The following is a 25511-nucleotide window of genomic DNA, read 5'->3' as shown; positions in this document are numbered from 1 at the left end:
ACTAGGCTGTGTAACCTGAGAGATAGCTCTGCTGTGAGCCTGTAAGACTGGAGGAAGAGGCTGTGTAACATGAGGGATAACTCTGCTCGGGGAGGCTGTAAGACTGGAGGATGAGGCTGTATAACCTCAGAGATAGCACTGCTGTGGGAGCCTGTAAGACTGGATGAAGAGGATGTGTAATCTGAGGGATACACTGGAGGGAGAGGCTGTGTAACCTGAGAGATAGCTCTGCTGTGGGAGCCTGTAAGACTGGAGGAAGAGGCTGTGTAACTTGAGAGATAGCTCTGTCGTGGGAGCTTGCAAGACTGGAGGAAGAGGCTGTGTAACCTGAGAGATAGCTCTGCTGTGGGAGCCTGTAAGAAGAGGCTGTGTAACCTGAGAGAGCGCTCTGCTGTGAGCCTGTAAGACTGGAGCACAAGGCTGTGTAACCTGAGAGATAGCTCCGCTGTGGGCGCCTGTAACACTGGAGGAAGAGGCTGTGTAACCTGAGGGATAGCTCTGCTGTGAGCCTGTAAAACTGGAGGAAGAGGCTGTGTAACCTGAGAGATAGCTCTGCTGTGGGAGCCTATAAGTCTGGAGGAAGAGGCTGTGTAACCTGAGAGATAGCTCTGCTGTGGGAGCCTGTAAGAAGAGGCTGTGTAACCTGAGAGAGAGCTCTGACGTGAGCCTGTAAGACTGAAGGACTAGGCTGTGTAACCTGAGAGATAGCTCTGCTGTGGGAGCCTGTACGACTGGAGGAAGAGGCTGTGAAACCTGAGAGATAGCTCTGCTGTGGGAGCCTGTACGACTGGAGGAAGAGGCTGTGTAACCTGAGAGATAGCTCCGCGTTGAGACGAAGACTGGAGGAAGAGGCTGTGTAACCTGAGGGATAGCTCTGCTTGGGGAACCTGCAAGACTGGAGGAACAGGCTGTGTAACCTGAGGGATAGCTCTGCTGTGGCAGCCTGTAAGACTGGAGGACAAGGCTGTGTAGCCTGAGAGATAGCTCTGCTGTGCGAGCCTGTAAGACTGGAGGAAGAGGCTGTGTAACCTGAGGGATAGCTCTGCTGTGGGAGCCTGTAAGAATGGAGGAGTAGGCTGTGTAACCTGAGAGATAGCTCTTCTGTGAGTGCCTGTAAGACTGGAGGAAGAGCCTGTGTAACCCGAGGGATAGCTCTGCTGTGAGACTAAGACTGGAGGAAGAGGCTGTGTAACCTGAGAGATAGCTCTGCTGTGGTAGCCTGTAGGACTGGCGGACTAGGCTGTGTAACCTGAGAGATAGCTCTGCTGTGAGCCTGTAAGACTGGAGGATGAGGCTGTGTAACCTGAGAGATAGCTCTGCTGTGAGCCTGTAAGACTGGAGGAAGGGGCTGTATAACCTGAGAGATAGCACTGCTGTGGGAGCCTGTAAGACTGGAGGAAGATGCTGTGTAACCTGAGATAGCTCTGCTGTGGGAGCCTGTAAAACGTGGTGAAAAGGCTGTGTAACCTGAGGAATAGCTCTGCTGTGAGCCTGTAAAATTGGAGTAAGTGGCTGGGTAAACTGGGGGATAGCTCTTCTGTGCGAGCTTGTAAAACTGGAGGCAGAGGCTGTGTAACCTGAGAGATAGCTCTGCTGTGGGAGCCTGTAAGACTGGAGGATGAGGCTGTGTAACTTGAGGGATAGTTCTGCTGTGTGAGTCTGTAAGACTGGAGGAAGAGGCTCTCTGACCTGAGAAATTGCTCTGTTATGAGACGAAGACTGGAGGAAGAGGCTGTGTAACCCAAGGGATAGCTCTGCTCAGGGGGGCCTGTAAGACTGGAGGAAGAGGCGGTCTAACCTGAGAGTTAGCTCTGCTGTGGGAGCCTGTAAGAAGAGGCTGTGTAACCTAAGAGAGCGCTCTGCTGTGAGCCTGTAAGACAGGAGCACAAGGCTGTGTAACCTGAGAGATAGCTCTGCTGTGGGAGCCTGTAAGACTGGAGGGAGAGGCTGTGTAACCTGAGAGATAGCTCCGCTGTGGGAGCCTGTAACACTGGAGTAAGAGTCTGTGTAACCTGAGGGATAGCTCTGCTGTGAGCCTGTAACATTGGAGTAAGTGGCTGGGTAATCTGGGGAATAGCTCTTCTGTGTGAGCCTGAAAAACTGGAGGAATAGGCTGTGTAACCTGAGAGATAGCTCTGCTGTGGGAGCCTGTAAGACTGGAGGAAGAGGCTGTGAAATCTGAGGGATAGCTCTGCTGTGGGAGCCTGTACGACTGGAGGAAGAGGCTGTGTAACCTGAGAGATAGCTCTGCTATGAGACGAAGACTGGAGGAAGAGGCTGTGTAACCTGAGAGATAGCTCTGCTGTGGGAGCCTGTAAGAAGTGGCTGTGTAACCTGAGAGAGAGCTCTGCTGTGAGAGCCTGTAAGACTGGAGGAAGAGGCTGTGTAACCTGAGAGATAGCTCTGCTGTGTGCCTGTAAGACTGGAGGATGAGGCTGTGTAACCTGAGAGATAGCTCTGCTGTGGGAGCCTGTAAGACTGGAGGAAGATGCTGTGTAACCTGAGATAGCTCTGCTGTGGGAGCCTGTAAAACGTGGTGAAGAGGCTGTGTAACCTGAGGAATAGCTCCGCTATGGGAGCCTGTACCACTGGAGGAAGAGGCTGTGAAATCTGAGGGATAGCTCTGCTGTGAGCCTGTAATACTGGAGGAAGAGGCTGTGTAACCTGAGAGATAGCTCTGCTGTGAGCCTGTAATGCTGGAGGAAGAGGCTGTGTAACCCGAAGGATAGCTCTGCTGTGGAAGCCTGGAGGAAGAGTCTGTGTAACCAGGTGGCAGGTACCACAGGCCCTTAGGAACAGACTTGAACCTGCGCCCTAGTTCGTCTACCTGTTGTGGTCATCGGGCGGCAAAACTGTTCAGCTCTGTATTGATGCTTCTCGGGCAGCAAAACTGTTCAGCTCTGTATTCTTGCTTTGGGTATTGGGTGGTTATTGGTTGTGGATTAACCCTGGACTGGAGTGTGAGTAACCCTGCACAGGTCGCAGGCCACAAGATCACACAGTGAATCATCCATCCGCCCCTACCCCGCCCGAGAGTGAGCATATCCGCTGCAACACGAGTTATCTCTCTCCCCCTTTCCCCCACTGAATCAGCGCAGGAGCCTGGAGTTGGCGCTGGGGGTTCTGTTCATGGGGCACCGGCGGAGCTGTGCACGGAGCAGCCGGAGAGCTGCAGGGAATGCTCACGGTGCACCGGCAGAGGAGTGCACAGAGCAGCAGAGAGTGTTGCGGGGTTTAGGTGCACAGGCAGAGCTGCGCACGTAGTGCTGTGCACTGAACAGCGGGAGTGCTGTGCACGGAGCAGCGGGAGCGCTTTAGGGAATGCTCACGGTGCACCGGCGGAGCTGTCTGGGCCTCAGTGGGGGAGCGCTCCTCTTCCTGGTTTCTCTGCAATCTGTTACTTTCGTTTCTCTCCCTTTTGGTTCTCTGATCACTGTCCTGTAACTTTGTCATCTCTTAACTCCATGCCAGCTGAAGGGGCTGGGGGGTGCTCAGAACAGCACATCTGCTTCACGGCTGTACTGAAGAATTTTCTTATCTGCTTGTTAACTAAACAAGCATATAAGAAAAGTCTTTACAGCAGCCATAAAGCAGGCTATCGTGTCCGTGGGGCAGTATGAAAAGCCAGCGTTTACCATAAATGCGGACGCTACCCAATTGAAAAGAGGGGCGGGGCTTAGAGTCCCTTTTACAAATCTTCTATTTACAAGATCTCTCGGAGAGTCTGAGCACGGCTCTGCCCTGCCACGCCCAGCCGAGACCTAAAAAGGGCACATTATCCATGTGTAATGACTGGGACAGGGCAAGCAGGACTAAGAGCTATGAAGATTATACAGAAGTAATGAGGATGTTATTTTCTATGAGGCCATGGTTATGGAAAGTGTTTTTTTTTTAAAAGCAAACTCCTAACTTTAAGCCACGAGCATGCACGAAGTGACACCTCACCCAGATCCCTATGCTGCACACTATGAGTACATATGTAGCATTATTATTGAAACGAGGAACCTTGGAGGGGAAAAAAATGCAACAAGGGGGCCCTCCACAATGTCAAATCAATTAAATTTTCAATTTCCGTCTTTATTCGATCACAAACAATCATAAAAGACACATATAGACAAATACAATCTGATATAAAAGGCATAAAATCTCATACAAAGCATTATTTTAAAAGAGCATATCATTTAAAACCCCAAAGGTAATTAAAACAATACTAATTAAAACAATGAATATGTTTAAAAGGAAGAATTCAGGAACACAGGATATTCCGATCAAAATTACATAGGCTAGGTTTTGGTCTCCAATATTTAAGATGACTGGCTAGAGGGAACATAGGGACACCGAGATGTAAGTAACATGTTACATGCTGCCTTGCGAATTTTTCCTTCTGAGGACCCAAGTCCAACTCAGAAACTTAGCCATAGCAATGACTAGGACTTCAGTAGTTCCGGTTTTCAAAAGGCGCAAAGCAGTATGGATTGAGCTTGTTCCAAGGTTTTTACAAACCGGATTGAGCCATTTCTGTTGTGGGCCCTTGTATGCAGGGCACACAAACAATACATGCGATAAAGTCTCATTCTCTGTTACATAAGTATCACATTTTGTAATCCCGGGCGTCCCACCACTTTTTAGTGAAGGATTTTATGGGTAGTGTTCCTACTCTAAATTGATGATAGAGTTTTCTATCACTAGGACATGTGACAGTGTCACAATAGGCCTCGAGCTTATACTCCTATTTAAAATCTAAAAACAGGCATGTAAGGGAACCACTAGAAAGAGAGGACAAATACTTTACGTTAACCCTGTCCTTATATAAGGTTATAAGATCTTTTTTTGATGGGAAAGAGTTCCCTTCTGGTTCCTCCCACAAGTGAATGAGGCCCAGGTCTAATAACAATGCCTTGATCTTTCCTAGCCAGGGGATTTTGTTTGCCTTCTCAGCATTTCTAATATACTTAGCAGCTTTTGCATAGGGAGCTAACTCCGGGGTAGTCCAAAGTCTTCGCCAGTGGGCAAGTGGTTTAAAACCTGCAGCCTCCTCAAAGGGGATACATCCTAGATCTAATAGTAGGGGCCTGAGAGGGGAAGATTGAGGAAGGCCGGTCAATGCCCTCAAAAACTTGTTCTGGGCTAAGACTAATGGTGCTAAGTTTTCAAACCCCCATAGTTCTGCCCCGTATATTATTGAAGCTCTAACCTTCCCTTGGTATATAGATAGGGCCGGGCCAACTGGTTTGGTTTGAGACAACCTAAATTCTTTTAACAGGGCCCCTGTTAATTGGTTATGCCTTAAGACTAGTAATTCTAATTGTGGCTTCCAGTTCAGATGTTTGCCCAAAGTAACGCCCAGATATGCAAAGGAGTCCGTTTGTTCCAAGGGCACATTATTCATTTCCGCTCTAGCTTTCACTACTTTACGTTTATTAAAGACCATGCACTTCGTCTTGTTGACGTTAACTACTAAATCATGGTCATTGCAGAACAAGGTGAATCGAGCAAGGGCACATTGCTGGCCAGATTGCGTCTTGGACAAAATTAAAGTGTTGTCTGCAAACATTAAGAGAGGAACCCTAGATCCCGCAAGAGTAGGTGCGTCTGTAGGTAAATCAGTGTAGTATGAGATAACATTATTTATGAACAACAAGAAGAGGGTAGGGGCCAGGACGCACCCCTACCTTACTCCCTTGCTCACAGGAAAGCGGTCTGTTAACTCACCCTGCTGACCCCAATGTATATGGGCATATGTTGATTCATGGAGTTTTACAATAAAGGATAGGATCTCAGCAGGCATCCCTGCCTCCCTGAGGGTATCCCACATCTTGGGTCCGGGGACTAAGTCAAATGCAGATTTAGGGTCTATGAATGCTGCATAGAGTGTCCCCCCTGCTAAAACCACTGTATTCCAGTATATCAACGTGAATCTAAAAACATGGTCGATAGTGCTAACATGGAACGAAAGCCTGCTTGATAAGTGGTTAGTATTTCATTCTCATCTATCCACCTATTTACCCTGCTTAGCACTAATCTCTCCACAATTTTTTAGGAGTGTCTATAGGCTTATGGGGCTGTGGTTGGAGGGACAAGTGCGATTCCATTTTTTTGTATATGGGCATTATTACAGGCCCGCGCCAGGAGTCCGGAATAGGGGCACCTCTGGCCAAGCCATTAGCAAGGATATGGATGTATTTTACCCAGTTCTCCCAATCTGATTTATATATGTCCGCCGGAATACAATCAAGACCAGGTGCCCTGCCTGCAGCCACACCATCAAGGGCTCTCTCAATTTCCACTAATGTGAAAGATAGGACAGAGTCCGTCTCTACACAAGGCAGGTGCCCAGTATCTTCTTCGGGTGATGAAAATTAGGCCTGATAATAAGCGACCCAAACTTCTGGGGGAACATTATTAATTGGAGCCGGGCCAGCACTGCTATTACCCCATTTTATTATGTGCCAGAACCGACACCAGTTTTTCCCATTGATTGCATCTAGGAGGTCCCTCCATCTATTGTCATCAAAGGCTTTCTTTGCCCTGTGTTGGGTGGCCTTATAGTCTGCCCTGAGTTTCCTTATCTCCTGCGTGGAGCCCACCCTTATGGCTTGGGACAATTGTCTAAAAGCTACCCTACATGCCCCATCATACCAATTTGCAGCCTTATGGGTGAGAAGGACAATAGACCTTTTTGTATTTTTTGTAAAATAACTTTTCAGCTTAGTAAACAGGGACTCGTGGGCCTCTATAAGAGTTGTAAGGCTAGACCCAACGTCAAATCAAATACAACATAGTCCTTTATACACCTCACACAACAACCACAGATTTATTTATGGGGCCCCCCTATACCTCCCCCACTATTTCCTGTTCGGTGGGGGAGGTTCTATTACCTACTTATGACCCACCGATGTGTGCTACATTTAAAAATTCCTGCAGATCCCATGCATCATATAAACCATACAAACAAAAATGATGTGTATATAGGAGGTGCCTAACATAAGCAGCCACCAAGGGGTGATTGGTAGGTTCTCACCAACTTGCTCACTTTCTCATCATTGGCACTTTCCTAAATGAAGGGAACGAAACCAACACAGAAACTATGGGTGAGAAAGAGTATATAATACAGGTGTGTAACCTAAACTACTAAACTGTGTAGTACACATCTAGGACTCTGTGTTCCTATCGGTCCTAGTAAAAGGAAAAGAAGAACACTTCTTCCTCACAGGCACTAAAAACGTTAAGACTGAGTTACAAAGGCACACTAAATTGGTAATTTATAGTGCCTGAACTCATGGTTAAAAACCATACCACGTTTCACCGATTTTATGCTGAGCAGCCAACATGTTTCATTGCCACTTAACTTTCTGGCAAATTCAACAGGGCAAGGAGACTCCATTCATTCCAACTTAAATATGCACCAGACCATGTGGGAGCCTACCAGCAGACCAGAGGCAGCAACATGGAATAAATGTTTAGGAACATGGTGGCTGCCCGGCTCGGTGTTATTGCGTCTGAGCAACCCCACACAAACACCAATTTTCAATGTGTACACATGCTAGATTGAAGCCTACCATATAGTGCAGCTGTCCGGTTGCAAAGACCTATTATTATGGACATTCTGAAAGCTTCCCATTCTTACCATTGACTGTGTTTTGTAACTCACATATACTTGCTGGCTTTATTTGTTTTAGCCTGTCCACCATGTCTATCCCTCCTGTGGAGCATAGCCGGTTTACCACCTCTTACTGGCTCCTTGTGTTCTTCCACGAGTGCTCACTTTCTGGGAATATTTTCTTTTTCATGAGGCACTCCACAAGAGAACATGTTTTCAGTTGTCTCCCTCGTATTCACGTTCACAGCAGTAAACGTGCTGTATTTCTTTGAAAAGGTTTCCTACCTCCTATTTTTCTGCTTGACTGATTCTACTCATCTCTGCCATTACCAGTTGATCAATCTTGTATGCCTGTGATCAATCTTGTATGCCTGTGAAAAACAATGTACTGTCTATGAGTTTGTTTAGTTTGGTCGGTGCTCTTTACTAATATCGTAACTTAATCCCCTTCCACAAGGTCATGCCCATGCTATAGGAGCTGGAGGTAGGAGAGAGGGGGTTGCTGAAGCAATCCTAAAATAACCATGGTAGTGTTTAGTCACTTTTCAAAACTTTATTTCGATCGCGTGATCATAAAAGTTATACAGATTTATCACATCAAATTTAAAAAGATCAGAGTTATCATCATTTCATTGATATAAAATACATTAAAGTTTAAGAAAAGATTAAGAAAGTCTATCCAGAGTCTGACGCCCTCTATCAATCGGGCGCGGGCATACCACATTGCAGATAGGAATTTAGCCAGAGCAAACACGATTGGCGGGGATAAATCAGTCTTTAAAACTCTGTATGCTGGTAGGAATGTTCTGAATCCCATGTTTTTAAGAAGGGGGACATGCCAATATTTCCTGGGTTTCTGATAGGCTCGGCAGAAAAAAACGTTTAGTAGTAAATGACCATTAAAGCAACCTTTACATTTTGTTTTTATCAGATCACATTTGTGCTGCATTCAGGGAGAAAGGTCATATGTCAAGCTCTATCTTCGAGTGAAGCTGGAGTTTACTTTTCTTTCTTGGACTGCAAAGTGGTATTTATGTGACAATCTTGCTGGGTACTGGGGGCGGGGTGAGGTTATTTTTTCTAGCACACAACAAAATTTAAATGACAGTAAATAAACTGCACAAATATTTCAGAAATAGGAATGCACAAATGAAGCAATTTTTTTGTAATTTTGAAGTGTAGTGAAAATTAATGTTTTACTACGATCAAAACAAACCAGTACAATAGGTGATGCAGATTTTCACACTTGAGCGCTGAATAGTTTTATCAGTAAAACTGTTGGTCTGTACACATATATTCGTAATTTCCACTGAAAATGTGCTGTCTGTAATGGCAATATGCTACCACACCATGCACACTCCACTCCACCCCACTCCCTTGTATCCATGCTGCACAGCAGCCACACTGGTGCACAACATAGCTAAAACACATTAGCTAAGCCAATAGCCCTCGCTTAGGAGAGATCTATTGGCTTTGCCAATGCCTGCTTTAACATGGCGTTTGTTATCACAGTTTAGTACTACTCGTTTATCATCCACAGGAAGCAAAATACTGAGCTAGCCACAACCAAATATGAACCTCTGATTAAAATTGTCCACTCAGTTTCCACCTTATAAACATTACCCTCCACTGTACTGTTTTGAAACCATACCTGGTGCAAAAGCATATCAGCTCTGCAGCTCCGATGGTTACAGCACCTGCTTTAGAGATCTTTTAGTAGGCCACTTAGCTCAGCTTCCAATACTGATGCAACAGGTCAGTTGGATGCCTTGTTTGGCGTACAGAATTATTTAGCATCTTTACACCAGAGGTTTGCTCAGTGGGTTCCTGTACATGTTCCAGAGATCCAAGTATGATCAACAGGTCATAACAGTTGAGAAATCGCTCGGTGGATTATGATCCTACTGCAAAGACCTACGTGTAATGTTAAAGGCATACGACTGAATCCGTGGAGGGTTAACCAAAACTGAGTACTCTGAAATTAGGAATCCAAGCTGGATTGCATTGGAGCCAGCGACACTCTTGCCTGTTACATGCCTACCATGAATAAAGGCAGGATGCAGCATATTTTCAGCAAATGTCGCGGTCTCTCGTAGCTGTTCTGCACACTTGTTCACCTTTACGTGGTGAATGCTTGCCTCCTCGGCAATCCTGGAGCAGTGGCTTTCATTTCTCGCTTGGGGGGTGGGGGGAGACTTGTGCATAGGGGCAGCGTTTTATCAGAGGAGTGCGACTTTCATCCACTAACACAAGCACCGCACCCTGAAACTACTGACAATGGGATGCTTACAGATTGGCAGGGTTCCCGTGTCCTTGCGATGCGCGAGGAAGGGAGGCCGGCCGTGCTCCAGGCTCCCAGCCCACTTAAAGTCCTGCATATAATTGACACAGGGAACGCGCACACGTGGGGCGGGAGGGGTTTCCCAGCCCCCGGCATGGGGAATCCAGTGCAGAGGCGGGTGCTGTGCCGTCATTTCTCGCCTCACAGTTTAACGGCTGCATTTCTCTCTCCCTCTCTCTCTCTCTCGCTCTGTGCCGCAGTGAAGCTCCGGAAAACACCACAGCCTGGGTGCGCGGGGCCACAATGAGCCTGTTCAGCTAGAGAGCGGGGGAATGCCTAGGTGGCCTGGTTCGCCTCGGGTCACCGCCGTCCAGCAGACACCCTTTGCCTCCCTCACAATACATACACCCCTCTACCCCCTCAGCTCTCGCCCCCCACCGTCCTGCGCGTCACCGCTCCTCACATTCTGTCGGTGTGCTCTCTCCACAGGCCGCCCCTCCAGCTCCGCGCGGACCGACGTCCCTCAGGAACCGGGCCTGAGTGGTGGGGAGCAGAGATGTCCGAGGCCAAGGGATGGGCCATTCTGAGCCCCGAGGAGTTTGCCCACCTGCAGAAGTACATCGACTGTGAGTACCTGTATTTATTGGCTCTCAAAGCGCTGCGTCACGGCCACGGGGGCAGGGGGCAATTCACCGTTTAGTGGGTCTTGGAAAACGAAGGTGGACAACTTTCCTTTAGCACTTCGCAGTCCACTTGACACGCGGGTAGACATTGGAAGAGGTGTGCTGGGAGGCGGGCGGGATTCTAAACCTACTGCTCTAAATTAGGCTCTAAACTGACTGCGAGTACTAGGCACAATGTATTTGAATTCTTATCCCTTTACTACCAGCTACTGCTCGCTATTGCAACTTTTGCGACACCAGTTTAGAAACTGAACAATTCTGGTATCCAAATGAAATGAAACAGTCAACCTTCGAAACACCAGCAGTGCCAGTAAACACCAGCATCTACCAGGCACACTGGCCATTAGACTCCCACTGCTACAGGACCTTTTACACTTGGAACTCGGAAGGTTGACATCCAATCTCCACTTCACCCAGTCTGATATGCTGGAAAAACTCAGTTTTCTGACTCTGGGCGGAGCTCACAATGCAGTGATATTTCACTGGAAATTGCAGCCTCGTGGCCTTGCCTTCAGCTTCACAGCCACTCGAGTTGTGCTCTATTGAACTAGTTGGAAACATAGAACCAGAAGACACTATGTAATCCTGTCCTCCCATTTGACCTAATTGTGTGCTCCTGGGCAATCACTTTTCGAACGTTTCCTCTTCTTCCTTTTTGCCAACATTGATAGTATTTCGAATCTATGTAAAAACTGCCAGCAAGCATTTGGTTAAATCAAGTGGACTACAAAATTATCTGGACGTTACATGGGTGTGGAAAAGGGCCCATTTTCATGGTACACTCACCAAAATGCAATATTGTGGTAAATCTATAGCTTTTATAGCAAGTAGTAGTGTGCTGCATTCTCTGGTTTATGAATGAACTGTTTGATCTAGGGAAAATCATACTCTCCCTGTCACTCTGTTCACTCATCTGATATGTCAGTACTTTGAAAAAGGTTTAACGTAAGAAATGTGAAACACACAAAAGGTAATGGGAGGCTGCTTGCGATAAGTCCAACCACTGGCAATCGCTCGGGGTAGCACTCCAACCCATCGTTCTTTTACTCACCATTTCCACCTCAGTTTGGACCCAGTCATGCAAATATGCCTTGACCCTGTCCCTCAAGGGAACAGTCCAGCCTGAACTGCCAAGCCAGGTCGACCTAGAATCAGTACACAAGCAACCCAAGACAGGTTTTGCCCTAGGTATGGACTCATCCAGGTACAGCTTGGTTCCAGTGACAGTTTGAGCACAGGACCCACGTCTGGGCATGCCCTGCCACTTAGGCCTGACAAAACGAGTCCTGGGTTGCTTGTGTTCTAGGTCAGGGAGGACGGACTTGGCCTGGCAGTTCAGACTGGACTGTTCCGAATGGAGTGGGTCAAGATTGCATATGATTTGCATATGGTTGGGTCCAAACTGAGTTTACTGTGTGCAAAATAACATGGATTGGGATGTGACCAGTGTAATTACCCGAGGACGAGATTAATTCAAGCATTCCATCACTTTTTGGTATTTTTAAATGCAAGAAATAAACATCAGGAAAATTCAGTACCCCGATCTATTGGGGGGGGGGGGTCATTACATGAGTAGCAGTATTTTCTCCAACTTGGGGATTATCTTTTCAAATGATGTCACCACAAACTGCTTCAGGAACCCTTGTGCGGGCTCCGATGAGTACTGGTAGCTGCTGGCCATTAGAAACCATGTAACTATCACCACCTCTTCTTGACTGCGAGATTTGACTTTACTCAGCCGAAATGATTGGTGTTGAAGTTATGCTTTTCTCGGAGCTGGACCGAGGCTTCCTTGAGATTCTACCTCTTCTAGACAGGAAACCAGACCTTATTGTGCAGGTGTCCCTTCGTTTTTACCATTACTTGATGGCTTGCATGTTCACACACACTATCTAAAAATCTTGCTCCGGCGTTTCAGTTATTTAATCTTACGGTGGAAACGGGCACCATTACCTCTGAATGGAAAGCCGCATATAACCTACTTCTTACAAAAAAAGCATATCTGGACCTGAATACCTTAACTAATTAACACCCCATACATCTTTGTTACCCCTTTTGGGTAATTTTTTAGAAGGCCTAATTATTAAACAACTAACAGCCTATCTGGAAGAGAATCAAATCCTGGACCCTTCACAGTCCGGATTTAGACTGCCAGCAGGGCCATTTCGGTGCTATGGCCCAGTCACCAATTCAGAGACTCCTTAGATGCAGAACTCGTTCCATGATCGTGCTGTTGGATCTCTGCAGTCTTTGTCACGGTCTCCCATGTCAGGGTGCTGGAGAGGCTGCGCAAGATAGGCATTTAGGGAACAGCTCTTAAATGGGTACTTAACTTTTTGGAAGACAGATTCCATAATAGCCCTGGCCCCTATATCTCTCACAAGATGCGACTACACATGGGTGTACTACAGGGATCTTGTTTGAGCCCTACCTTGTTCCACATTTATATGGCACCCCTTTGCTACTAAGATTGAGCCTGCTGGCTCTGAAATAATAGCTTATGCTGACGGTAGCCTGCTGACCTTCACGTTTGAAGCCAATCTGCCCACAATTAACAAGCGCTTTGCTAAGGGAATGTTACCCATCTCCTGCTGAATGACTGACAACTATCTACAATTAAATTTGGACAAGACAGATCATGCTGTTCAGCAAAGCCATCTCTCTGTGGTCTAAGTGGTGCCCCCACCCCCACACTGTGTTCAATTCCATCGTCCAAACAATCCACGAAGAACCTTGGCATAGAAATTGACCAAGCCCTCTCTATGAAAGATCATATTTTAGCTACCACTGGTTTGTGCCATCATAATATGAGTCTTCTTCACAGAATATTTCCCTACCTCCCAATCTCTCCTAGACGAACTTTAGTACAAGCCCTGTAGTGAGCCGACTAGGCTGCAGCAATGCTCTACCGGAAGCAGTAAAAACACTTGTGGCTAAACTATAGGTAGTTCAAAATATGGCAGCCAGGCTTGTTCTCAATCTTCCATTTAGTACCTCGTCGGCCCCTTCACTCAAGGCTCTGTATTGGAAGACAGTAAGAAAAATGCGCATTTTAAAGATCTGTTGTCTCACACAAAGCCTTAAGGAGCAAAGGCCCAAGATCTCTCCAACAGAAAATCAAATCGTATGTACTCACCAGAAGCTTAAGATCCAAGAATAAAGCCCTGCTGTCCATACCCAGCATCCACTTGACCAGATGCTGGGGGAGTCAACCTTTTCCTACCTGGCCCTTTCCTATTGGAGTAAGCTCCCAGTGCATATTTGTACATGCATGAATTGCAATTCCGTAAACTGTTGAAAGCCTACCTATTTTAAAGTAACCTGTCTTTGAAGATGCTTGCTTGCAACTGTAGACAGCAACGAGATGCCCATGGGTGATTCGAGAGCACTATTTAATTCAATCAACGTAACAGGTCTCCTGATTACTATGGTGCTATTAAGATCCTGTCATCCCCTAGAAATAACTTTCTTCTACCATAAACAGTTCATGTCCAACACACATTCAGGACGGCAAAGTGATCTTGGTTGCCGACCAGCGATGTCACTGCCCCTGGAGAATTTTTTTTAATTGGTTGTGCTTTGGTTTCTTGATGGCGACATTTAATCATTTGTGTTTTCATGGCCTTGTGTATTTCTTCTATGACCTTGTGTATTTTCTAAATGGATAGAACATAGGTGCGTGCTCCATGCTGCATTAATCTTGCATGTTCCTCCGTGGTCTGAGTGGCTCTATTTCCATGTGTTGCCTTTTATATCAGTAGCACACCTGAAATTCCTGTTCATTGTTAATCAAAGAGGTTGAGCCCTAAAATAAAACAAATATGATCAACGGCTAGACAGCTGGCATTAACACAATTGTTGTCCATTTAAGTATAGCTGAAAATGTTGCCCGGCTAATCTGATAGCGTTTACCTGCTACATTTCGGAGCAGCATTTCTACATACCAGTTTAAGCCCAGATGGCAAACCCAACTTCTGCCTGTGCAATTGTTCATCTTAAAACCTTTGGTTTGTTTTGGAGGAAGGCACATTTTTACTTCTGCATTACAAGTCTGCATCTCTTTAGGCCTGAAGGGTGTTTATTGGTAGGGGCATAGATTTAGATGATGTCGCAAATTTGTCACCTGTCAGATCAGCCAGTGTTTGTGGATGCATTTTGGAATACTTCAGCCACTGACGAGATGCCAAAGTTGAGCCCAAAGTGAATGGCAAACGTGAGTATGTACCTGCTTTAGTTGAGTAGAGGTAGCTGCTAGGAGCCAGTATTTAGATCCATCTTCAACAACTGCTATTCCCCTTCAGATCCACCAATAGATCATAAACTGAGCATGTAAGATGCCTTTCTCTCTTAATGGCTTGGTGAGTGCTTGTATGGATGTCCGAATGGGTATTTAAGTGGTTGTGTGCAGTGGTCAAAGTAGGGGGGGGGGAAGTAGGGGAACTGTGGCAGGAGAATCCGAGGGCGGTAATTATCTGAGGATTGGATTCGTGGGCGGAGAGCCAGAGGTGTGGTCAGAAATAGCAAATCATTAAAAATCTTCAGAATTTGACATTTCACTACCCAGTTAACAGCTTATTACGTTATTTAATTCAACCAACGGATACATGTTTAAGATTTAATATGAGTTATTGACATATCAAATTCACAAAGTGGGATATGTTTCCAATCACAGAATGCCCCAAATACGCTTAAAAGTGGAATCACAAGCCATTTGTCTCCAAGACATGAAGTTTCTGTCATCAGCACTTCTCCCTTTTTCCACATTAGCAGTTCAAACATGAATGGCAAAATATCCTAACTTGCAAATGTTTTCTATACGATTATGGCCTTGTAATAATGGCCATACAATGCACCATCTGTTGCATAATTTGATGATTTTAACTAATGAATTGTATCTCAAACGGATCAAAAGTTACTAAAATAAGCGACTTGTGTTACAGAGAAGTAGACGGCCCTTTGCAAAGGTCGACTGATCACCGTTCTCACTGCTGCATTTGTATGTTACACTGGTACTAATAAGGCAAAATCTTTGCAGAGACTGTTAGCATGTGAAAAAATGACAAAATAATAAAGTATCAGAAAATATGCAGCATTACGCTGAAGATTTGTTTTGCAGCTTAATTTAGTCAACACTGCGGCATAATTTTGTTCTCCATCGCTGCATAATTCCAGTGGCCCTGCAGCAGGCAGCACATGTTAAACATGCTTGTGCCTGAAGGAGAGAGACCGTGAAGTTTGTGAAGTTAGTTTGGTGTGCATGCAAATCCTGCATTGCCGACCCCTGGTGAGTTGCAGCTACTACGGCTAAAATGAGGCCAATGGAGGTACCAATAGGTGAGGCGGACTGGCCTCAAGGGCAAGGCTGGCTTTAGCGCTGGTGGTGCCCTGTGCAACAATGTTTGTTGGTGCCCCCCCCCCCAATGGCCACTTCTGCCACTGATTCCCTCACTACCACCCTTTAACAGTGCCCCTCAAGTCTCCATAACCACACTTTTGCTCAGATGCATTTAATTTGATTTACAGCCCCACTGATACCAGTGTAGGTTGTCAGAGCACTGTACATCACACACATTACCCAAAGATGATCAATCATACATGTGTATATCACTGAATAGGTAATGTTACATAAGACAAAAGACCACAAGGTGTAGGAGTCACATGACAACCATACTTGTAGGCAGTATAGTTTAATAGTGATTGGTCTGGAGAAACAAACTCTGAATTTAGAACGTATTACCATGGTTAGAGATTCTCTTTTAATAACCAGAATTGATTTCTTTCTAAATTAACCCTTTTTGCAACATTAGGATAATTAAAGACTGGGGAAAAACATAATGGTCTAATTTATACTTTGCAGTTTGCATGCAGCTCTTAGATGAGGGTTAATAGCTCACTGATCTAGGTTAGGATTTGGACTTCTAATAAACTGCAAGTAACTAAATGATCTTTGACAATAGCAGTAACTCACTGACCTATTTAACTTTTTTGCACTTTGTGATCTGCAGGCACATTAACCATATGTGCTACCTTTCCACGTGTCAAAACTTCCACCTGACAAAACTCCATCTCTCTCTAGGAAGAACATTAATCACCGTAGTTATGATGACAATTTTATTTTTGCCGAAAATTGCCGGAGGCCAGGAAGGAGGCAGCAAGTGCTTCTAGATGCATAATATACTTGCAAACATGACGTCCCAACCCGAAGTCAATGCCTGGTGCGATTGCAACAGTCGCATTGTCCTGCTCGTGGGTCGTGTGACTGACACTCACTGCTGCTCGAGGGTGTGCGGCTTTTTTGGTCTTGCCCGCAAGACTGGAGGGGAACTTCAGCATGGATTGTGGTGGACAGGCCTTCAAGGTGGGCCCTAGCGGTGGCAAGATACCTGGGCTTCTAAGGTCTTGTGGAGCCTTCTAAGGTTTAGCATGGGAATGTGCTCCCTCGGGAGATTGGCCTGGTGGACTGCATGAATGCTGAACATGCTTCCCCAGTTCCAAATTCGGCATCTCTGACCATAGTGCCACATCCTCTCCCCCACTGAACACCATACTGCCAAACTGAGAGAAACTCGCACTGCCTTCAACTACAACCCAATTGTGCCCCGCAATAAGCACCTGGATGGGACTTTATTCAAATGCACTAGACAAGAGTAATATGCTGCCTAAAAAAATAAAAAGGTAACATCATTTTGGAAAAAGCAAACACTCATAGGGAAAGCAAAATTAAGTAAAGCATTTTAAATGTAAGCAGGAAACCTGGTTACCATAACGCTTTTACACTTATTATTCAAAAAGCTATGAGTGTTTGTGCCTGAAAAGTTAAGAACATTATTACAGAAGTGGCCTGTTTCAATGTCCATTGCTTATACCCTTACAGAACATAAGCAGTATGGTTTTAAAAGACCACATCCCAAAACACAGGTACGGTACACAATATTTTCCAGTCCATCAATCAATCAAGTATTACAGTACCTCCAGGAAATTGTGCACTTCCCCACCCAGGGAAAACAACGTTGTTCAAATAAAGAGGAGAAAACAAAAGTAACGCTTTACTGGCAAACTCTGTAAAGTGGCGCTAATGTGTTTAGGTGTGAATAAAATCAATCTGGCCACTTAGCGACCACTGAAGCTTTATTTAGTTATTTTTCACATTTTTCACCTTTAATTTTTTCTCCATCCCAAGGCTGCACTTTGGAATAGAAAAAGACGACATTACCAGCAAACATGTTTTTATTTTTTGGATCTATAGCACAGTGCATAAGGAGTGGACACTGTCCTGCTCTTCTCTGGGCAGGAAGGAAGAGACCAAGTCCTTTTCCATCTCTGCCCACCCACCTGTCCCTGAATGGCCACAAACGCCGAGCCTTATCTGTAGGCCTTGGCTATTTCTGCCATCCGGGGATGCGTGTTTAAAATAAGAAGTAGGGGAACGGAAGCTATTAAAATAAGAAAGTAGGGACACGCCTATCCCGCCCACTTCGACCACTGGTTGTGTGAGTAGCTCTGTTGAGAGGCTGTATGAGTGAGTGGCTGGGTGTGTGAGTAGCTATATTGGTTAGTGGGTGTGTGAGTGGCTGTATGAGTCTACCTGCCAATACAAATTCTCTAGGCAGTTTGTTGGCTAGCCAGATGGGGGTAGGTCGGCCCATCTTCTCAATTACTCCACCTTCTTCCAAATCGTACAGTTAAGTTTCTAGTTGTGAAATGAAAACCTTCTATGCCACAATACAACAAAGCACGTGTAGATGATACAGCTTCATCTGGAGGGATTACAGCTCTGTGAAAATTCTGAGTTTGTGAGCTGAAGGAATGCAGGCTACTAGCTAAGTAGCCCTAACAGCGCTGTAGACTATTACTGTGTGTAGACTATTACTGTCAGTCAAGAAGACTTTTAGATGTATTGACATCAGCCCATGCTGAATGCACATTCGGAATGTTATCAAAGCCGATGTTATCAAAGTGGTGCGAGGCAGGGATTTGAGCTGCAAGGTAAGAAGTACTTGTGATATTAGTGACTGGGAGGAAGAAGTGGTAGGTTTGTAAGAACTAGGGTCACGAGCGGCAAGAGGGACAATCCGATATCCTGGTATGTGCATTAATATAAAGAAGGGACTCCAATTGGAGAACTGAACAAGCCCCTCATATTTGAACTTTGCAGCAATGTTTCTCTCTGCAGAACTTCGATTGCATAAGAGAGGATCAGTGCACCAAGCTTACCACAGTTTGTGTAGTCTAGACACTAAGCAAAGTAGTGATGAGGTATGCTGCTCGTCCGATTCTTGTAAGAAAAATACAATTATTCATTGTTGGAGCAACAAAGATAAGATGAGTAACTGCATACTATTGACATTTGTCTCCGCACTGCACAAGAGAAGAAGCAAATGTATTCACTTTTGTTCACTTCCTTCCACTTGTACCCATATGTACCTTCAACATTGCACACCACAAGTTTGACTCCATTCTGAAGTACCTTCAAACCTTACCTCTGTTGCACCAAAATGTTGTACCCTCCATGCCTGCATGTGACAACTGTATAACAGATTACTGTCTGTGTACACTGGCCCACTGAATATGTGATCACCACCAACCTACTGGACTTTCTAATTGCGCACAGGAGGCAGGTCTATACTGAGCCATGGGGCACCAAATGTACTAGGAGTGTATTGACAAACTACAATCTGGAGCACGCCCTCGCTATACCAGGCAGAGAGGTCCATGCGAAAACCTGCCAACAGCTGCATTCCTTACTGCACACCAAAAAAGAACTGCATCCTGCACCAGACTACCTGTCATTGCTGCGCATATGAGACCTCTTCTATGCACTGCAACAGAGTACCTGCGAGCAATGTCAAACGCGTTGACTTGCAACACCTGCATATACTGCGTACCTTCAGAGCACCTCTGAACTGCTCCCCAATGCAGTTTCTGTGCAATATGCTAGAGTATCTCTCGGGTGTTCTCCAGCGACATGGATTGGTCCAGCAAGCAGAGACCCATTTCACCTGTTGAACACGAGGCAGAGAAGCAGTCACTTATTGGGGCATAAAGAGTTAAAGTTAGGGCCACTAATTCAGATTGATGCTTGGGATGATGGCCTGGAAATGGCCATTCTCACAATGGGGATTTGACCACTGTGTAAGTCTGTTCCTGGGTTCTATCACCAACAAATAAACCCATTTAGAAGGTAGCATTTCGGAGGTCACTTCCTGTGATATTGAATTCAGAAGAGAGGGTGTGTTGGGTCAAAGGGTGCGTCGGGTCGAAAGGTGCAGCATTTCCCTTTTGCTGGACTTCAGATTCATCAAATGGGGGAAAGGGTGACTTTCGTTCATAGCAGGATTACCCAAAACTACCAACAACTTTCAAATTACTAACAGACTAATTTTCAATTTAAAGAGGAAGGAGGTGTTCTGAGGAAATACGTAGGGCTACACATCCGAAGCAGCTTGGAAATCACCAAACCACTGAGCCCGCAAGGAAAAGGGAATCATTACAAAACAAGCACCTAAAGCCACTGGATCAAAGCACTTGCTACTAAGGCTCCAAAATCCTGAATAGGTGAAATCCTTGAAGTAGAGTCTGGTGTACAGGAAAATGTGTCCAAGCTAACTGATGGTATATTTAATACTGTCTTGTGTTAGAAGTGTGGTGGGTCAACATTGTGTAGATCCCGCCCAGGGGGCTGGTGCTGTGTACCTACATGCATTAAGAGTCCAATGAGGAAAAACGAGAGCTGGGAAGTTTTAGCAGGATATTGAGGAGTCAAGCCCCTTACTCAGAGGTCAATAGTATAGGTATCTGCGTTGATCATTCTTATATGGTTTCTTGGTAGGTGGTGTGCTGGTGGCCCTCAAATGTGGCCCAGTTTTGTATTCGTGGGATAATGTCTCGCTAACCCTCAGTATCCGAATTAATTCTGCATTTATAGGTCATCTTTGTCACGCTTACTTAGAAGTTTGAGAATAAGAATGTGATCCAAGTATATTGGCATACACATTATGTAGGAAAATAAATTATTTAAAAAAAGAATTTTCTGCCAAACGGAAGCCAGAGTACTTTTTTTAACCCAAAATGTTCTGTTTTCATTACATACAAGTTTTCAGTTAATCTTGACTAATGTAAATCTTTCATCCATATAATATTGTCTTTTTCGATCTCGAAGTTTTTTGCTTTTGTCACCCATTGTTAGCAGCCTTCCTTAGATCATTAATTTAGTATACCTATTGACTGTCCTTTAGTAGTTCTTCTCAAGACACATATGTGCACCTACAGCATCAATGGCTGTAACTTACATGCTTTTACGGACAAGTTGAACCAACGGAGGATGATGCTTCAATAGGTTATTATATCGCTATACCTGCTAACTTGCATATCATAAATATACGACTAGGTTTTTAGACGACAGAATAAGGTGACTGTGTACTGAACTCTCAGGATCCGACCACTCCAGATTAAAATGTGAAAAAGCCATTGAGTACCTACCTACCCTTCTGTGACAAAGTCCCAGATGAAGGGTAAGATTCAAATTCAACAAGTCCCCAGTGTTGCCTCAATCAGTTTTTGTTTTTGGAAATAGTCGACTGCCCTTCAGGATCACCTAAAATGGAGCACTACTAATCCAATCAAGTTAGGAGAGCCTCCCACCAACCCGCTTTAAGGACTGCCCTCCAGGATGGGTACTCTGGACGTTTAGCGGACTCCGCTACACAAAACAGGCTCATCAGAGCCAAACCGGGAAAGGCTCAGGTGGAATCTGTCTACTTAATTAAAATAGCCTCAAGCAGAGATAGTGAAGGGAAGATGCAATCTGGAGAGGCCTAATCCCAAAATACTAACCCTAGAGGGCAAAGGACACCAAGTCTAGCGCTTGGTGAAAAGTAGTGCCTTGATGCCCTTGGGCTAAGTCCGCGCTTTACAAATTCAATATTCATTCATTCAAAACTCCCTGTAAAAGCCAATCATGGCTGTTAGGCTGTCCTTCATGGAGGGGGATCATATGCAATGCCAATTCTGTGTTTTAATCTCACAGCGCACCACTATAAAGTGTGACTTGATTTTCTGAAGGTTGTGTACAATAATGCTGCAACAGTCCAGTTCTGAATTTTTGCTCTCTGCCAGTCTCTGTGAAGGCCTAATATAGCGGACTCGGCTTGCTGTTGATCTTGGTGCGGAGCACACCTTATCCTGACGCTGCTATATTAATTCTGCAGAAAGCACACTCTTGTAATCAGAGCCATTTATTTAAGTCTCATTTACTAAACGTAGCCCTGGAAATCGATGTTCAGCAGACTGTAATAGCTATATCATTAACTAATTTGCAGTTCTGCCAGGAGCTGAAGTGCTGAAACAGTTTCATCCATTTCCTTGAGCTATAGGACTGCTCTGATCACTGACATGATATTCGAACTCAGCAGGATGTATGACAACACCACAATGCCTTTACCACACATCGCCTTTACCACACATAGTAACTTTATGGTAAGGTAAATGAAATAAATATATATTAATATTCAATTAATAAAATCAAATGTTACAGGGACATTACAGTTAGGCTGGCATTTAACTTGTACAAAACCAGAGAAATTCAGCAGTTATGGTTAGCTGAGCTAACTATAAATTGCGGCCCCACAATGCACTGCTTATGACCTCACTTATTACAGCACTCATGGTTTCAATTTCTAAGTTTAATTAAAAAAAACGATTTCTCAATTGTAATGTCAATTTTTTTTAAGTGAACATGATTTTCGTACTTTCTATAATTGGATATTGTGTATTATATTTATATAATACACAACTGATTTTTTGATTTCATATGTCTATCAGAAAATACATTAACTTTTTATAAACAATTTTGTAAGTGGGCACAATATTGTTGCATTTACAGTGGAGATTCTGTCATCAGTAAATGTATTTTACCTGCTGAAAAATACAAAGATATAAAAAAATAAAGTTTAACTCTAAATATATAGTAGAATATTCCTTGAACTTTTCCCTCTATGATCTATTTAGAAGAAAGCCACCTTCTCACAAATTAATTTTATTTGCAACTACCAAAGTCATCACGATGACTTCTGGATTTGTATAGCGCGCGTGGTTTATACAAAGTGTAATACAAACAAACACACACACACAAGCTCCCCACCTCATGATTGTGCTCTGTGGTGGAAATTACCTAGGCTCATTGACTGGGATATGGGTGGAAATCCTAATGAAATAAACCTTTGCAGAACTGATGTCGTTTTTCCTCACACTGTCTTGATGTACTCCAATATATGGCAAAGAAAGAAATGGAAGTGGTCAAATCAATTCTGTCAACAGATTGAGGAAGCCTGGAAACAGGGTAAAACAGTTGCTGCATTCCTAAGTGACCATCACATGGGCTGTATCTATAACAACCTGCGTTTTGACATGCATGGAATTTATAGAAATGATGGAGTGCACTTTATAGAGGAAGGCTACAGGGGGTTTATAAGCAACCTGAAATTCTGAATCCTGTCTTATTTGTTGTAGCCATATGCATACAACCAACACAATAGCTCGTCAGAGCCACCCTAGTACCCAAAATCTTGTTAAGTGTTTTTTTCCTCTTTGCTTTTGGGGGATCTTCGCGAGGATGCCGCAATCCCCTCAAACATGTCACGAAAACTGAAAACAAAAGCATACATTCAACGAACACCAACACAACCCAAAAATATGTTAAAAAAACTCATTCTAAATATTGCCCTACCCATATTACTATATTTATATTTCTTTCAAAACAGTTTTAAACTCCTACTTTTGTACTAAGTTTCTTTAAAAACCATATTTCAGACCTATTTCCCGTTTCCGCAGTTATTTTGGATGTCGCTATGATATTAACCACGAGGATCATGCCTTTCCCATACAATGAAAACACATACATGCACACACATAACAGTATCCTACACACATTGGTTTATTACTGTACAATTTGAACTCATTTTTCAAGTGTATTTCTAGAACCACCATCTCTAAAACCTATTTTTTTATTTTTGCAGAGACTCCGGAGATCGTGATGTCGCTCATCGCGGTCCCCGCGGTTACATTGCTAAAGCAAAAGCAGGATTTCAATGTCCACCACCACATAAAAAAAATTATAACTAAACAATTAATTCTATACATAACAGCATATTAATCAATCTACAAATAACTATAAAACCATTTATCAGATTCTGTAGAAGAATGAGCATTAATGATTCAGCAATATTCACGACGACATTGATATTCGCGGTGTCCCCACGTTGGTACATGAAAGGCCGTGCTAGCGGTGTCATCGCAAATATTGTGTGCAATTAAAAAACATCTATTTTGGAAACATAACTTGTGCCACTAACAACTCAATTTCTCAACCATAGGGTCAGAGCATCTCCACCATGACCCTTAATGTGGGCTTCCACATACATGTTCAGCCCCAGGAACCATTCCAGATAGATAAAATGGCAGCCGCAACTTTATATTCAGGTTGCGTCCAGCTAATCAGAGCTTTCCCATTAACACTTGCATTCGTGAATCATCGCGAAACCGTTACAAAATATCTGCGGTCAGAGATAGCACTTGAATTTCAAACGTAAGTTTTTCAAAAACTACTTAACAGATTTACACCAAATAAGCAAAACGCACTTCCTTTAACATATATCTACCTCCCTGCCAAATTTGGTTTAAGTCCGTTCAGCGGTTCGGACTGAAGTGGGGGCTAAAGGTTCCTATGAGAATTAACATTACAACCGTAACCTTATTTAGTACCTCAAATTCTCAGTCCCCACTGCATGGATCACTCCCAAACTCTCCCAATCAATACTACCCACTGTGACATTTTTAGCAACATTTTATGTAGTTTGGTCAAACACCTCCAAAGTTACAGCCAAGTCAAAAAATGCTTTTTCTATGGAAACTAGGTCCTAACTAACTACCTACCGCCAATATGAAACTAATACATAACAGACATGCACACACATATATATTCACTGAATGAACCAAAGGTTAAGTGGACGTTCTAGTTAGGCTGACATTTCACTTGTACAAAACCAGAGAAATTCAGCAGTTCTAGTTAGCAGAGCTAACTTTAACTTGCTCCCCTGCAATGCACTGCTTATGACCTCAGATATTACATCACTCAGAACATGGTCAGTGACATCATTGATGACATCTCAAATTATATCACTGATGACATCCACAGAATCTGACACACCCACTCACACCCTAATATAACCTTTCATACACTCACTCCAACTTCCACACTAGCATTCGCAAAACCAGACAAACGCATACCATACTTACACACCCACTCACTGATTCATAGGACTACACACATCTACTCAGTCATCCATAAAGCCACACATACACCAACTCACTAATACAGCCACTGATATATCCACCCACTCATACAGGCACTCTAACACAGTCAGTCACCTATAGAGCTACTCACATGCCTACTCACTCACCCATGAAGATAATCACACAGCCACTTACCTATACACACACCCACTCACTAATTTATTCATAAAGATACTAACACATACTCGCCTTTACAGTCACTGACACAAGTACACACTCACCTATATAGCCACTTACTGATATATAGAGCCACTGATGTATCCACCATACAGCCACTCACACATGGTCAGTCACCCATAGAGCTACTAACTCACCTAGTCACTCACCCATAGAGACAATTACACACCCGCTCACTTATTCATACAGCTACTAACACATATTCACTCACCTATACAATCACTGACAAGCACACACTCACCCATACGGCCACTCTTGCAATCACACAATCACTCATATACTCCCAACACTCACCTATACTGGCTTTCACATATGCAGTTACTCACCCATTTACCATCTGTTCACTCGCCAACGCAGCCATACACACTCATCACCCATACAGCCCATCAGACACTCACAAACCCAATGAGCCCATCAGACA

General features: G+C 44.3%; 2 protein-coding genes across 5 annotated transcripts in view; one reads left to right on the top strand and one right to left on the bottom strand.

Moving 5' to 3' along the window:
* DGKA (diacylglycerol kinase alpha) overlaps positions 1 to 25511 on the top strand; it is a 387021-nt gene that overhangs the window by 114115 nt on the left and 247395 nt on the right. For all 4 annotated transcript variants that reach the window (XM_078686412.1, XM_078686395.1, XM_078686404.1 and 1 more), the window contains one exon: positions 10371 to 10507. In XM_078686412.1, coding sequence (XP_078542538.1) covers positions 10438 to 10507 — 70 coding nt within the window. In that variant the 5' untranslated portion in view covers positions 10371 to 10437. The remainder of the gene's footprint in view (positions 1 to 10370; positions 10508 to 25511) is intronic.
* The window catches only part of PAN2 (poly(A) specific ribonuclease subunit PAN2), a 1642407-nt gene that overhangs the window by 1589768 nt on the left and 27128 nt on the right, over positions 1 to 25511 (bottom strand). The window lies entirely within an intron of this gene.

This window comes from Lissotriton helveticus, chromosome 1_1 (assembly GCF_964261635.1).
Source record: "Lissotriton helveticus chromosome 1_1, aLisHel1.1, whole genome shotgun sequence".
Lineage (NCBI taxonomy): Eukaryota > Metazoa > Chordata > Amphibia > Caudata > Salamandridae > Lissotriton > Lissotriton helveticus.
This window is presented reverse-complemented; position numbering and strand designations above follow the sequence as displayed.